The sequence below is a fragment of the Phasianus colchicus genome, chromosome 2 (assembly GCF_987193195.1).
Source record: "Phasianus colchicus chromosome 2, bPhaCol1.hap1.1, whole genome shotgun sequence".
NCBI classification, from domain to species: Eukaryota; Metazoa; Chordata; class Aves; order Galliformes; family Phasianidae; genus Phasianus; species Phasianus colchicus.
Window position 1 is genome coordinate 8335571 of NC_143437.1, and position 17132 is coordinate 8352702.

At 36.5% G+C, this 17132-nt stretch overlaps 1 protein-coding gene across 11 annotated transcripts in view; it reads left to right on the forward strand.

The window, feature by feature from the left end:
- WDPCP (WD repeat containing planar cell polarity effector) overlaps nucleotides 1-17132 on the forward strand; it is a 141834-nt gene that overhangs the window by 30761 nt on the left and 93941 nt on the right. For 10 of the 11 annotated variants that reach the window (XM_031599223.2, XM_031599210.2, XM_090134672.1 and 7 more), the window contains one exon: nucleotides 15858-15943. In XM_031599223.2, coding sequence (XP_031455083.2) covers nucleotides 15883-15943 — 61 coding nt within the window. In that variant the 5' untranslated portion in view covers nucleotides 15858-15882. Of the gene's footprint in view, nucleotides 1-11051; nucleotides 11209-15857; nucleotides 15944-17132 lie in introns of all 11 variants that reach the window. The other variant, XM_090134673.1, reaches the window with a different exon arrangement.

Consider the following 17132-nt stretch of genomic DNA (forward strand, 5'->3'; position numbering starts at 1 on the left):
TTATGATTTAAATATATGAGGTCCTAATAATAAATTATGTGACCTAGAAAAACACCAAAGGGTTGGCATCAACTTTTAAATTACTTCTTTCTGACCAAGAACCTTGTTCTGTAATAATATCTTACACACAGGGTTGCTTTATTATAGATGTTGCATGTACTTTAACTGCTGTGCAAAGCACCTCTCCCATGTAATTACACAAACATATTCTTAATTAATATGACTTGTGTTAGCGTGATCGAGCAATGGAATATTTTTTAGGTGTGTTTTGCAATTCTAAAAGAAGGCTGACAAATGAGGAATGTGGTTACTAAATATCACTGATCTCATGAAGAAATCCTTGTACAGGATGAAGGCCAGGACACTTACACAGACTTCATTGCAATCAATTGCCTTAAAATACCCTTGAACATCTGCTGATGCAGGAATTGCAGTATCCTGATCCTGTATAGAATCCTGAATCTCTATAGAAAAGTATTGTCGGATATGAAGAGCAGTTGGGGGAGCTGGAATAGTTTGTTTATTTCATGTGGAGCTTGACTATATCAAATTGAAATATCTCTATATATCTTCAGTACACTAGAGTAATGTTTTTTGTTTCCTACTTCTGTGATTTAATCACAGAGTATACTGAAGATAGGGCTTATGCGGTACTATGATGCTCCATTCCATAGTTTGAGTCAGTTGCTTTTTAAAACGTTTGTGCATTTTTCTGTATGCCAGTGCTTGGAATCCTTGCAGGAATTTTAGCTTGGAAGTGGACATGGCTCCTCTCCCTATGTCCTTTAATTCTGTCGTTCCATTTTGAACTGCAGCAAGGCAGCACAGAGTATTTATCATGATCATGGTAATCATTAATGCAAATAAGATTGTGCACGTGCATGTGTAGTCATGTAGAGAGATGGTTTTGGCTCTGTGATTTCATAAAGCTTTTGAAGTTGTGGCCATGCAGCTAATGAAGGAGGAGGAGTGGGTAGATAAATAGAGTAGTTACTTCCCCAGGATATTTAGCTGAAGCAGCTGGATTTGGTAGAGTGCCATTTTGAAGGGTAGATCAGCTGGCTGCATATAGGGAAGCTGGGTAATGATGCACAACTTGCTGACCAGTGGTAGAAGCAAGAATGCAGCAAGACATAGACTGCTATCCATCTCCAAACTCGCAGCAGAGCTGCCACAATATATAGACAGGGAGTCCTTGACAGTGCCAGTAGGCATTTTGCCATCACTATCTGGAAGCTCGTTACACTCACTTGATGCCAGTCGGTTGCAAACTAGTTGAATATTGAGAAATCATCTGTTGGGACTGTTGGAAATTTCTGATGCTTTTAGGGAGGAGGCTGCTATGAAGTGCAGCAGTTTCATAAATAGAGTGTTCATCCTCTCTCTCTTTTCCCATTGCCCAATGTAAACAAAAATGTTTGTGGGAAAGAATGCCTTATAGGATGCTACAATCACTCTGTGTCACGTGTGGACAAACAGGCTTGAGGCCTCCAAACTGCTTCTGCCAAACGTAGCAATTAGGGGAGCTGCTCAGAGAAGAGCAGATGACACAACTTAGTCACTACGAATAAACCCCTGCACAGTGTCTTGATGGAGTGTGTTATCCCGAGGCAAGTTCAGAACACTTCTGGATGAACCAAGAAGAGATAGCGGTGCTGCTGTTTGCCAGGATGGTGCCTTTCTCTAGGGGATGCAGCAGTCAAAAGGGGACGCTAATCACTAACAGCTTGGAAGGATTTGCTGGACCTGCAGGAGGCATGCTGAAGTCACACTTTATCTTTGCCTTTTTTTCTCTCGTGATCTGTATGAGTGAGGAAGACATGGTTGCTGCAAAGGCTGTTTCTCAGTGTACTGAAAAGAGATATGTCTGGTGACCTTTCAGTGCTTTAAAGAGAGAGGTTTCAGCATGTCAGCAAAGTCCTGGAGCTGTGGAGAACATACAGGTATGGGAATGAGACCTGCTCAGCTATGAAGCAGTGCAGTGAGGGATGAAATGTGCCAAAAAGCCTGAAGAATGGGTAGGAATGTGTCTGAGTAAAGCCAGGAAACCAACAAACATCCTTTATAAAATTCTTCCTTTTCCAATAAAGATTATTTAAGGTGACATAAAACATCAAAAATTCAGTACAATTAGAGTCTGAGAACATCACTTTGGGGAGGTCAGCTTAACTGCCCTATCTGCTTGAATGTCTTTTTTTAGACAAGCCCTGTGTTCTGGTGATTGCCCTTCCTCCCAGATGTATGGCTCCACTAGAGCCATACTCATTTGGCAGAGTTTTCCCATGACTGCTCAATAATAGTACAGAGGGAAACCCACAGAGAATTAATCCAGTCATGGTTGTGCTAATTTGCAAAGAAGTTAGTGAAAATAAGGGGAGTTTGTAATAAATGCAATATAAAACCTGTTTACATGACTGATTCTTCTCCCCACCCCCATCAGCCTGGCCTTACCTCATTCCACACTCTTGAGTTCTAGCTGAAAGCATTTCTGTGAAGAATGCTACCAGGAAAATTCCCTTTTTTATCATGGCTATGAAAGACTTGTATGAAAAACCTTTCAGTGGAAAGAGAGAATCAGCCTAAACCTGTTGCTACTGAAAAAGGATGGGTTTATAGTCAGTAGTTTGGTGTTCTTAAGAGAGCTATACATTTAATCTTCGATCTACAAATGATTTTAAGAGTCTGCACATAAGCCAAAAGAAGTTCTGTCAGAATGCACCATCTTTAGCTCGAGGTATAACCAGAAGAACTGTCGTCTTTTTGGAGGGTTTTTTCATGACTGTGATTTCACTGCACAATTTCAGGGGGCTTCTTCTATATTCCTTTAGCTGGTATGTTATTTTCAGAGAAAACAAGTTGGTTTTTCAGTTCTATGTTTAGGGATGAAGTAGACTGTCCTCTTAGAGCTTGTAGTGCCAACAATCTATTTGGCTATTTCTAGGGATGATGCAGACAGTATTATGCCTGTCTTCTTCCAGTCTGATCTTTGGGAATGCTCATTTTAAGATAAATCTTTATGTACAAATGGAATGTTACTGAAGATGTATTTCCCACTTTTTAGCAAATGTATATGGTTTGAAGCAGAGATTGGATCACCTCTGAAATGCATCAGAAGCCTGGAAGAGTTTCAGTAAGCTAAAAAGTCAGCATAATTTTGTGTCAGACCTTAGACAAATTCTTGACAGTTCTTTTTGATGCATTAGTTTTCTGAATACTATATTTTCTTCAGAAATGTAGCTACAGATATTTGTTTTTATGACAGAGTAATATTCAACCCATGCATTGTATATTTACTGTGAGAGAAGTCTGTATTATCTTTGTAAAATACACAATTAACTAAACTTGGTCTTTATGCAGTAAACATGCACTTTGAGTAATCTTCTCATGGAGAATAATGCAGACATTACACCCATTCTGATATGTAGAAGATGATCCATAGGGGGAAAAGATACATGTGCATAAGTCAATTATTTGAGGATAGAGCCCTTAATTTCTTCAGGCTTTATAAAAAGAGTTTGGGCATCTGCACATATTTATTTTAGAGATATAGGGGTAAATCTTCAGCACAGAGCGTGGGGAGTTAAGCATGGAACATTCATTAATGTTAATGGGATTTCTATGGCTAATTCCCCACACACTGACTAAAAATTTAGCCCAAAGAGATTTGAAAAGTGATGTTGAGAAGCAAGTTGGTCGGTTAGCCTCATTACTTCCATGTTATTAACTGCTCTATCTTTCCGAGGCTTTGCATGAACACTAAGATATACTTAACAGTTAATAATAAAGGACTCAGTGTTAGATACAGATTCTAGCATGGGGGTACAACAATGTGGCTGTATGAACAAATTTTAAAATACACCTTTTGGGTATTTTCAGAAAAAAAAAAAATCAGCAAAGCAATGGAGCAGAAAGGAAAAAAAAATGTATTAAGGTATATTTTTAGACAGCAGAACTGGTTTATATTACTGGTGTCTTTAGTACAGATTTAGCATAAATATGAAGTATAACTTAAAAATTAACATTGCATTTTTGGGATCTAAAGTCAGAGTTGACCAGCTCTGAGCAGAAAGTCATTGGACTGAATGACTTCCAAGTTCCTTCTAACCTAAATTATTTTACAATTTAGTATATAAATCATATGCTTAACATGTCATTTTCTTAGCATCTCTTCAGACTGATTTTCTCTTGTAAAAGATAAAATATGGTTATCTTTAAAAGTTTGAAGGATAATTGAAAGCTGGGCAAACCTGAAAGAATATTTTACATGCAAATTAAAGAATATTATTTTAAAAGAAAATCCAGGCTCTGATTTAAGAAGGCTGTCAGATGTATGTTCCTGTTTTTTGTTGTGCTGAAGATATGTAACAAAGATTGTGTGTGAAATGTAAACACGGGTGTGCATGCGTATGTATGTGCACATTTGCATTTCTCTTGTATCTTAGCAGTTTCCCTTCCAAAAAGTTTTACCCTTACTTCATAGGGAACCTATTCCATTCCTTTTGTAGTTATTATTCAGAGCGGTCTGTAGTCAGCCATTAGAGGGTGCTTCTGTGCCAAGGAATTCTCACTCCTTGAAACACAATTTGCTTAACTTTAAGCGTTTGTAGATTTAAATGAAGAGTCATTTCATGTATCCCAGAGTTACCTTCTTTCTTCTTTAATTCTTCTTTAATTTAACCAGTGCCACTCTTGGGATTCAGGGGACTGAAATGAAGATAACTACAGGGGGTAAAATGACTCAGAGCAGCAAAAATTGTACATTTTGTAATTGCAAATATAAAAACATAAGAAAATGTATAGAAACTCTATGCAAATGAAAAATGATACAGGGATGAACATATGTACTTTGTAGCACTTGCTTACATTATTACTGCCCCACCTAGAAAAAGGCTCAATCATTGTAACTCCACTGCATAGAGTTGCAGTAGGAATAGTAAAAGCTGCCAAAACTTCTAGAGGGCTTCTGTAGAACAGTATCAAGGGATATGTAGGGGCACGAGCTCAGAAAGGGAGTAGGGACAGAAGCCTTCTTTTCAGGAGTTCCTTAAGAAGCCATACAGCCTCCTAAGACTTTAACTAAAAGGGTAGCAAAATGTTCCTTCAGGCATAAGTATGAAAATTTGTATTGCATTTATGTATATTGGTATATTCAAGTACCATCTGTGTATGAAGGGCTGCAGGTACTTCTGTCTCCAATTTTGCATACACATCACTTACATATCTTTTTCTTGGATTGTAAAGGATTCTCTTTGCAAAATACATCGTTTACATTACGTGAGCACAGATCTGTAAACAACATGTTCCTTAACAACTTGGGAATTTTAGTATTTGCATTTATATTTAAATACATGAATTCCAACATCAGTGCATGTGTTTTGTGACATTGACATACCTTGTTAATAATTAGGCTCTAATTCTTCTAAGAGGTTATACAATACCTATCATACCTACCTTTTAGCTGTTCAAAGGTGCACAATTTTTTCTATGGTACCTAAATTGTCTAGTTCAGACTCCAGTCAAATGGTTTCTAGTTAGAGAATAGATTCTAGATGGAAAATGTAGTGTGTCTTTCTTAGGTATATCAAGCAGCAGAATAATTGGATGTTGTGAGCATCTTGTTATTTCTATATAAAATCTGGGGGTTCTGAATGGATACACAGAATGCCTGGTAGCATGACAGTCCTTTGAAGACATTAAGCATCAAAGGTAATGTCACACGTTGCTTAAAATGTAGTTGTTAATAGATTTTTCAAAGAGATTTTGAAATTAGACCTATGACAACTATGTAACAAGGCACTAAGGATTTTTAATACAGTGCTCAGTAAACTAGCTCTAAGCTAATAAGTGTGTTTGGTACTATTATTGTTCTAAATTACATACTGTAAATATTAGCACAAAATGTTAATTTACAGTCTGCTTACTAGGACCTTGAACCAATCAGTAGTGTTTCCTCTGAGTTGAGTGACAATAGTATCTAATTTCAAGCTACAGACTTCTGAAAAATTAGCTAGATAGATCTTTCTGCTGGTAGCACATCACTATTTGAGTTTGAAACAGTTTTTTTTTTTTTTAAACTAGAACTAGGCAGGAAATGCCAGCTGGTTAAGTGGAAGCAGAAAGTCTGCCTCATCTTGTCTTTTAGTAAGGTAATTACTGCTTCTAGATAAATGTTTCATACTTAATAGTTTTAACAATTTTTGCAGGGTTAGTTTCTTCAGTAAACATTTCTTACATTATCAAGAACTGTTTCATAATAGTTTTTGAAAAAACAGTAGCATAAATCACACAATCACAGAATTGGAAGGGGTCTCAAGATCATTGAATCCAATGCTCTTGCTAAAGCGTGTTCCCTTCAGTAGGTCACACAGGTAGGCATCCAGAAGGAGACTCCACTACCTCTATGGGCAACCTGTTCAGTGCTCAGTCACCCTTACTGTAAAGAAGTTCTTTGTGTTAGCATGGAACTTTTTATGTTCAAGTTTCAGGCCATTGCATCTTGTCCTATCACTACACACCACATCCTTGCTTCCCACCTCCTTTTAGATATTCATAAACATTGAATCAGTTCCCACCCCTCAGTCATCTTTTCCCCAGGCTGAACAGACCCAGGTTACTCCGTCTTTCCTAATAAGGGAGATGCTCCAGGCCCTTTATCATCTTTGTGTCCATTGGACTCCTTCTAGGAGCCTAAAGCCTTGTAGCACGTTACCAATATCATCTAAAAAAAAAAGAAACAGTCATTTCTCTGGGGAACTGCTTCATATTCCTCTCTGTAATTCATGCACACATGCAAGCTAGTTGGTCATTTCTGAAGTATTGACAGTTGATGTAAGTTGTTTTATATTTAAAGAAAATAACAAAATATGTAAATTCCATATGTACGTTATCTTACAGAAATGAAGAACTACTAGCCTACAGAGTCTCATGTATTCTTTCAAGACATGAAACTTGGGGTGGTGAAAGAAATTGCTGGGATGTCAGTATTGACATCTAGCATATCAAATAAAAATACTGTTATTCTTTGCTTTTCAGATGGATGAAGCTGATCATAATATCATATCTAGCAGTTTTCATTTTCATTCAGTAGTGACTGCATTACTAGTCAGAGGGAAGTCTTCCCTAGGAAATGTTGGATCCTGAAACACAATTTATCATTACAATTAATTCTCAGATTTACAGGGATGGCTCTGGATGTTAGTAAATCTATTGTCTTTTTGTTGTATGACAAGTTAGAGACCAGAACTGTTTTAATTAGTAGCCAAAGACAATTCCAGGTACCTCATTGACAGTATGTCTTACTTTGCTGCCCTAATTGATAGAACAAAATTGGGCTTGAGCTTCTGGCCCTTGAAATGCTTGTATTTGGATCCCCTAGATAAACAAAAGAAAAAAAGTTGGTTCAGCCCATTATTTATTCCCTTAAGCATGTATTCTTGGATGACGCTTAACCACTGCGGGAGCCAAACATGGTCATCTGGCTGCCTATCTTCTAGAGAGCAGTCTGTGAGAGAAGCTAATGGTGGTGAGGAAACTGTTGAATAAATGTAGCATCTCTGGTTGATTCCGTTCGACAGGCAATTTTTCATCTGTTTATTTTTTTGATAACTGGCTTGCTTAAATCATTGTTTGTTGTTGTCAAAAACACTCCCTTTGGCTTTTTTGTCTCTCCCTCTCTTTCCCACCTTGCTGTTTGTGTGTCTCATACTACGTGGTTTACCTGTTTCGTTGGTGTTTTTTAATAAGGTAAATTTCTGAAACTAGCTCCACCTACAACCAAACATTTTACTTATGGTTCTCTCATGTAGTAGAGTAGTTCCCAGTTCAGTGTTAAAATCCACGTACTTTTTATTTTATACACAACCCCACTGCTCAACAATTTCAAATGTGATTATGGAAGGTTTAAAAAAATGCATTTTTCTTCAAAGTTATTTTTCCTAGTGCATATCTGTGTAATTAAAACTGAACATAAAAAACTGAACATAAACTACACTGCAGCATTACAATCAGGAATTAATTATTGTAAATGAAATTTTCATTTTTTGTCTTTCCTTACTGCTAAGGTGAGTATGGCTTAAAATTGAAAAAATATTAGTCCTTTTCATAGAAACCTGTTTGAAGATCATAAGGAAGAACAAAAGAAGAAAAGCTTTTTGTTTGTGTTTGCAATCAAATCTTTCTTAAAAGGAAGTCTGGCACACAGGCGTTGTAGTTTTTGTAATATTACATTGAAGAAGGCAAGATACAAGTCTCACTGGATTAGCTGGAATTCAAGTGTATTTGAAAAGCCATTTTTAAAAACAAATGCACTGAGCTAACAAGAAGCTCAATGAGCCTCACAAATGGTTATTCGAAGGTGATTTTCAAATATTGCCAAAGCTTATTTTATTGCTTGACTAATTTATTGCTTGCAACAAATGAAAACGGGAAGAGAATGTCATCATAAAGAAGCTACTGTAAATGACTGAAATGGCTAAACGTTCTGGAAAACACCAAAAACATATTTATAGATGTTAAATATCTAAGCATAATCAAAGTTTGTTCTAGTAAATTTATCCAGCTCATACAATGATATTTCTATTTTTAAGACAGCTTGCAGATTTGCAAGATTTGTAAATCAAATAAATGTGTTTACCAATGTGCTTATGAAAATTCTGCAAATAAATACTCAGCATGCATACCATAAAATGATAAAGGCCAGAGCTGTACAGTTCAGTGAGAAAATTGCATGTATGTCATATTAAAAAAAAAAAAAAAAAAAAGGAAAATTAAGTAGATGTTGATGCTACATTTTTGGTGCCATGTTGAGTCACACCCTCAGGAATCATATTAGTAGTTTGATAGCTAAATCTGAAATACTGCATAAAAGTATAAAAGAACGGTGTTTGCTTAGGTGCAAGTGCAGTTAAAATTCAGATTGAAATGTATTTAACTCATTGCTTTGGACTTAACTATGGCTTTGATCACTGTTATAAACAGTAGCAGTTTATACTGCATGACCAGGTGATGAACTAAAGAACCCGTTGCTAATTTCTAATCCAAACCCATGTTCTCATTTTAAAGACCTGCTGTTCCTTCCTTCCTTGCAAATAGGAGTTGCTGCAATGGTAGGGCAAGGGAGCAAGGACTTTGCCTGTACTTGAATAACGTGCAGGTCCTTTTGCCTATTGGCACTTGTTTCTGCCTAGCTTAAAAAATAGAGATTTTATCTTCTCCTTCCGTTTACAGTAAGATATCACTACTGTGAAATTTTGTGACCTACTGACCTTAAGTACTGAAAAATAGCTTTATTTACAACAACAATCACCATCTAAAAGAATAGCGTAAAACAGTTTGACATTTAATACTTCTGTAATTACCTTATGTCAGATGTCAGCACTGGATATCTGTAGTTTGGATCACTTATCTACTATCTGGTTTATATAAAAGCCTTCAGGGTCTTTATCAAAATGTGTATATGAACTTTTCACTCTAAGGAGTAAAAACCTGGGTCAATTATATCTATTTTCTGTGACCTTCTTAACTTTTCACACCCACTCTGTCAGAGTTGTTACAGATCGTAATACTTGCCTGTAGTATCAATTGGAGAATGATTGCTAGCTTCATTAACGTTATCAGAGGTGTGGCTGATACATAAACTAAATATCTTCTTGACAAATGGCATTACCTCCCTCAAATTCATTCTACTTCACCGTTGTTACTCTTATCTGTTCAGTGAATCAATAGCTGTCTTTCAAAAGAGTGCACCAATAATATAAATAGGAAGTGTGTTTCTGAAGGGAGGAGAGAGATGGTGGAGTGATTTGGGCAGTAAGAAAGAATTTAGTTTTGCATTCTGTTGGCATCATATTGGGTCACAGCGCAGCAAAAGTTGTGCTTAGGTTCTAACAAATGAACAAGCAATTAGATGTCAACAAAATACCCCCGTGTAGATTTTCTGTAGTGTTTCCTTGAACTTCAGCACCCTCTATCTAGTAAGCACAAAAGAATTTGTTAGCTTCAGTTGTGGAGTATGAATGGGACAGCTGTCTCTCATCTGGCAATTCATATCCTGAGCAAGAGCCTGCATGGCTTTTTGGCCATATACAACCGTTCTGTTTCAGAATGATAATATCTCCAAAACTTTTGCTTAATATAAATTAAGTCTGGCTACATTTTTTTTAAATGTAAGCTACTTATTGACATGGTACTACTGTGAGCTTTGCCAAGGTGACCAATTCAGGATCAGCACCTCAACATTTTGAATGCAATGAAAATAGGAGATTATGTATTAAGTTAAGGCCAAGACAGTCGTTGTAGAAGTAATCTTAACTAGTGACAACTGGAAGTTAAATATTCTGTTTTACAGCATTTACAAAATTTCAGTGTGTTATGATACATCAGACAGCACCTTAAGAACATTGAGGCTATCTATATGCCTTGAAGGATGAAAATTCAGTAAATATAACTAATTATCATTGCTAGAAGGGTTATATTTAGTCTCATAAAACAGAAGAAAAGCCCTCATAAAAATTAATTCAGGGGATCACGTTACAACTTCACTGTATATGGGAATAAGTTTACAATGTATAATTTTCATGCCAGAATTCTTGAGTTATCAGATAACGTATTTCCTTTCAATGATTGTTCTGCAAGCCATATTTAGGCCTTTCTTACAATAGAAGTTTCACTGTGTATTTCAGTACAGAATGATCCATGTGTTGTTCACCCATCTACAAAATAGTTTTCTTATTTAGACTGGGGAAGTTAGCCTAAGGAAAGGAATTTGCTTCATTCATGTGTTTCACAAAGACATTCTCAGTCATCGATGTCGGCTACGTTAGAGAGAAAGGAAGTAAGAAAGTAAATATTTGCATTAAAATTTATGATAATTGAACAACTTGTTATTTGTAGAAGTTGAAAATATTTTTAAGCCAATAATGTAATATGAGTCATTATGCACTGAGAAGATCTATAAAAGCAGGCCTGTATTTCTACTTCTTAAAATTGGAGGTTGGTGTTATGAGCAGAAGGCCTGATCTTCATTTATACTACAAAATTTGTTCTTTTTTCAGTGGAAAAGTGATTTAAGGGAGAAGTAAAGAAATACAAAAATGAAGCTCGTTATGCTGTTAAGAGAGCAAAAAACTCAGGCAAGGAGTTTCAGTTCCAGGTTTTCAAGATAGTGGTGGTGAGAAGAGGTTGGCCCAGGTTCAGCGAAAGTTGCAGCAGGTAAGAAGCTGTCTGAACTCAATAAACAGCAGAAAAAGAGGAAAAAAATAGGAAAAGAAGATAAGTCTGTTTCTGCCTCCAAAGAGGAAGGTAACATACTAAAGCTAGGAGTTGGAGTAGAGAAACTGGAGGGCAGAGTGTGGTTGGTGAGATACCAGCAGAATAGCTGGGAGATGTGTAGTTGTGGTGTCAGCACAGCAGAAAGGATGGAGACAGCGAAAAGCAGTTTCATATAAATAATTACTATACATTTTACAAAGCTAAAAATGTAAAATATACTGTTTAAAACTTGATATGCTTTATACAAAGAAATCATATCTACTGAAAGTGTACAGCAAATAGCTACTAAAACACACCTAGTTTGATGTAAGCTTTATCTTAGAGTCAAATATCATGGCTGTGAATCGTGTCTGTGCTGCAGGGGATTTCTCTCCTTGGTAAAGGAGAAATTTGTCATGAAAGGGAAGAAAAAGCAGGCAGTGATTTCTGTTCCAAATATTATATCATGGAATCATAGAATAAGTTGTAAGGTGACTTGGTGACTTAGCTTGTTGAGCATTTCTTGTTTGAGTTACAAATTGGATATAGAGTAATAAATGAGCTGTAGTGATGCCAGATAGATAGTGCTAACTTTTAAAAGGGCAGGCAATGGAGGGCAAAACTGAAAGGGCAAGGGCAATCTGTTCTGAAATCTAAAAATAATAGGTTTATTGTGTAATTAACCTGCAATTAAAATATACTTTTTTTTTTTCCTGGAGTGGATTTTTTTAAAGGGTTTTTTGTTTTGTTTCTGTTTCCAAATTTGCTTTCTATTTTACCTGTTTCTGCTCCTAGGAGCGAGGTCTTAAACCACAGGGAGATATTTGAGGGGAACCCCATGTTTTTCACTGTGAATGTTGGATTTCTGACAGCTTCTCTGGAAGGAGCATATTGTTACCAAAGGCTATTGCGTAGCCTAGTATGATAGAATCATGGAATTACCAAGGTTGGAAAAGACCTCTAAGATCATCCTGTCCACCTATCACCAATATTACCCAGCAAAGAGGGTACCTGTCCAAACCACGGGCTGCCTGCTTCTCCAGGAGATTACTGTGGAAGACAGTATTGAAGGCTTTGCTGAAGCCTAGGTGGAATACATGAACAGCCTTTCCCTCATCCACCAAGCAGGTCACTCAATATTAAATTGGTCAAGGACCCATGAACCCATTCTGGTTGAGCTGATCCCCTGGTTGTCCCTCACATGACATGTAATCTCTTTCAGGGTGATCTGCTGCATCTTATCTGGCACTGTGGTCAGGCCTGTAGTTCCCCAGATGCTCCTTATGGCCCTTAGGGGAGTGACACTGGCAAGCCTTCAATCCTTAGGGACTTTTCTGTTTGACCAGGAACGCTGATAGACGATGCAAAGCGGCTTGGCTATCACCTCTGCCAGCTTTCTCAGCACCTTTGGATGGATCCTGTCTGGTCTCATGGACCTATGGCACTCCATTTGGAGTAGCATGTCTTTAACTGTAGTTGCAGCCTTAACTGTTATAGGGGGCTTGGAACAATGTTGTGATGAGATTGTGCCTCTGGCACATAAATGACAAAATTCAGATAACCTGTTATAGTCAGCATGTTGTGTTCTCAATAAAATATTCTGAGGGCCTCATTCTTGTGAAATGGGCATTGCCTTCCACAAGCATCTACTTTGCCAGGTAACTGTGCTTTGAGTATCTCATACAGGGCATAGTTCCTAATTATTTGGCACAGGAGCAGTTAAACTGAAGGTGTCAGGGTGGACCCTTGATATCAGTTTCAGCATTTGTTGATGTTACAGAGTGACCAGGTGCTTATTTTCTGTATCAGTGGTTAAAAAAAGATTTACTAAACTGGGCATTTTTTTTAAACAAAGCAATCTGAATGCTGATACTGGAGCAGACAAACCATTGCAGAACATCTCCATTTGTCAGTAAGCTTTTTGCAGCCACCAGACTATCTCTGCCTGTTTGTGGAGGTGCTGTGAAAGCAGTCAGTTGTATGAGCCAGAGAAAGAACCAGCTACTAAATTGAATTCCAGCTTTACCCTAACAATAGATTAATTTTAACCTATTTTTCCCAATTTCTACTCAGTTTTAAAAGAAGGATGTGGATTTCTTAAAGCTTCTTTATGTTTTCACGCTTAACTTTTTTCCAGCAGCAAACAACTTACTGTCATCTCTATTCTGCTGGAAAATATTGGTGGTGAATGGTGATCTGTGATTGCATAACTTTGAAAGTCAGCATGTATTCTTTTAAAAAGATATACAAGAAAATTAATTCATCTGAATCAAATACCAACTTTAAAATATATTTGTTAATGAAGCAATTTCTCTGTAGAGTATAAACTGAGGATATTTCAGATCAGGATTCTGATATACTGGACCAGTATTCTGGGGGCAGATGGCTACTTTCAATCACACAAACAGCAACCAGCATTCAAATAATTAGCTGATTTGGGAGTGCTTGGGGTCCAAAGAAAGGGAGAAGCAAAAAGCTAAATTCAAGGGCTGGTTATTTGGCAAAATCTCTTTTACTTCTTTAGAGATGCAGGGAATTTTTCTTAATCTGGGATATTCAGTGCAAAACTAAAATGCAGATTTTTACGAAGTCTGTTTTTTTTAACGTTTTAATACAGAACTTTTATAAAAAAATTTACAAGTACGATTTTTTTAAAATATGTCTTTGAAGAATGAATATTTAGTGTCCATTTTGAAAGCTTCCCTCTATTTTTGGAAGATTTCCCCTGTGACATTGACATTCAGTGAAGGAATTAATGCTTGAAAGTCTTTTGGGGGAGCAACAATAGAAATGTCCCATGATGTCAAATATAAGTTTTGGAGTCATTTTGGGAAGTTATGTTAGATTATTTATTGTGCTGAAGTATCCTAGACTTATCTTGTCTTCTCTGCAGTTATACCATCTTTCCAGGTGAACAGATCATTTGCCAATCAAGGCTTTTTTTTTATTTTTCCATTTTTTCTTAGTCAAACCATGATAGGATTTGGAGTAGTTCACTCAATTCAGTGACTTTTTATTAGTGAGAGATCTAATCAAGAATCCCTGGGCCCCTGGGGAATGCAAGTTTTGTTTCACTTTCTAAGAAAGGAAAGAAAGTGAAATCAAATAAGGAAATTATAATATACAATCTTCTTTTACAGTAGTCCACATGAAAAACGAGGGGCTGTCCTCATCCATATTTATACCACAAGTGGTTCCCATGTTCAACAGACTACCATGCTGCTAATCTCTTTGCATTTTTTTCCAAATCTCATTCTCACCCAAGGTGAAAGTATATTCCATTTATTAGATGTGCATTGTGAGCTATTTTTTTCTTCCTTTCTTACAGGTCTATGGGATTTAGTAAGTCAGCAAGACTTTTTGTACATTTGGGGATCAGTGTAAATAAAATACTATTTCCACTTGCTGCTATTTCAGTGGATTAGGCAGTGCATCAAAACATTACATATTAGCTTCAGTGATAATACCTCAAGGTCTCATAGATTTGCTGGGACTGTGAGTTTCCTTGATGCTACCTGAGATCCTTGCACGTATTTCTCATCATGGCACTGTTGACAGAACTGTCTGATAGTCTTTGTGATGAAGTTATAGACTTTATCACAGGAGTTCTGCAGTTGTGTTCTAGTTGATTCATCTTCTCAACAACTGAAAATCTGAATATTGTTTAAGTTGTACTAATAGAAAAGAAATGCAGATTAAAAAGGAAAAGTTCCAAGAAAAAATCTGAAGTGCAGTAGCATACTAGCAGTGGCTCTGATGTGTGTTGTGTCTTGGTAAGCTCCTCTTCCAAGTCCAGCTTTCAGGGGATTCTCAGGTTTAGCAAAAGGAACCAAAGTAAATGGTCTAGGTGCCCACTTATAACTTGAGCCCTAAGAGAAGTTGTTATGCAGGCAAGTCTATTAATTGTAGCATCCCAGAAGATTGGAAATGCTCCATTGAAATATAACACATCCTCTAGAAAGAATAGCCAGATAGATTGCTCAGCAAAGCAGAGCACAGTTTATAACTGTAATCTATGTGCATAATATTTCAATGTTTGTGTTTTGCTTCATGTCTGCTGTTTGGTCAGGCTTAATTGATTTAATGTGCTTTGTTTTTATTTACAAAGACATCTGTTTTTCTATCTAGCGTTATAACTAATACCTGCAAATATAAAGTGTTCAATGCTGTTTCATGACTGTATTGATATTTCCCTGTGTACAATGTCTAAAAAACTGAGGCCCAGAGGTCAAATTTTTATATCTAAGGAAGATCTTTAAGTAGTGGCTTCACTTTTCCATGTTTCAAGGTAATAACTGTAGAGTAAAGGTAGATTATAAAGTGTATATGAGAAGCATCAAGCACAAAGTTACTCTCTATGGAAAGAGCAACTCTAACTTCAAGCAGATGTTGATTTGTCTCTGTATATGGTGTTTATATATATGTATCCTTTTCTTATTTTATTCTTTCTCATGCATCATTCATTTTATTGTTGTTAAAAACTGCAACTTAAGTACAACAAAACAGCACCAGTGGTTGATTCTTCCAGCAATTCGTTTCCAAAATACTTGGTTTTGTTGGTGATGATAGTAATTAATTTGTTCTTGCATTTTCTTTCCTTCTTTTCATAGTGCTAGGACTCCCATCTGCCATCAGATGACTTTCTGCCTGACTGAGCTGCACCTGTGGTCTTTGAAGACTACCTTACGTATTAGCGGTGAGCTGTTACCTGTTATTAAACAAAACAGCAAAGCCTGTTGATGAATATTAGATTAATATAAAATTCTGAATACTTAAATGAAGTAAGTTTTAAGCTTAGGAGAAAGAAAATTAGAAAGCAAGATTATGTTTGAACTTAGTTTCTTTGCTTATCTCGTCATAAAACTGGAGCATCCTTTCAACTCAGAAATGTTGAGATTATATTTAATTGGTTGCCTTTTCACTTTTGGGAAGCTATACCCTACTCGACTATTAGCTTCAGTGTAGTAACTAATTTGGGTGAATGAAGATCAATAGTCAACTTGATTTGCAGTGGCATTTTGATTTGTACTTAGCATGAAAATAAGAAATGCTTCATGTTCTGGGTATTTTGCATGATTATGTGAAGCTTTGTACATATAAGGAAATACTAATATTATTAATTGATTATTCTAGGAGACACATAACTATTTACCAGCACTTCATTCACCTTGTTTTACTTTTGCTAAAGTAAAAATAATCAAACCCTACTGGGTTATAAATGGATCATATTGTTTATGACACTTCATGCCCATTGTACTATATTTTCATATACCAATCAAGTATATTATTATTATTCAAATACTGACTCAATATGCCATAGCAACCTGTCTGTGTGTGAGAACTGTTCTGGTTTTGTAACAATTTTATATATATATATATATATATATATATATATGTATGTATGTATTTTTAAGTTGGGTTTCATGGAAAATTCAGATGGCTTGAGTAAGCATATAATTGTGATCTGCTGTAATTGAAGATGTACTGTGGCATACTATACCTATTTTCCACCTTTGACCTTCAGACTTCCTTCTTCTGCACTTATTTGTTATAAAATCCTGAGATGGAAGAGAGTGCTGTCTCTTATTGCAAAAGCTACCTGCCATGGCATTGTCTTTCTACATTTCTGCACATGAATTTCTCCCGATAACATCTTTTGAGTTTAGAATGCATTTAGAATGACATGCAGTGTCAAATAAATTGTTTTAAAACACTGCAAGTTTAACTCAGACTTAGATCTATTGGTGGAGCTTGCCATGGTATACCGAAGTATTTGGTAGTCAGCCACATCACAAGCTGGCTTACAGTCTCATGGTAGCCCAAGCATTGAAATTTCTTTGCCATGGAACCTGGAGGACAGAGGGGGATGCTCTGGGAAGGTGCAC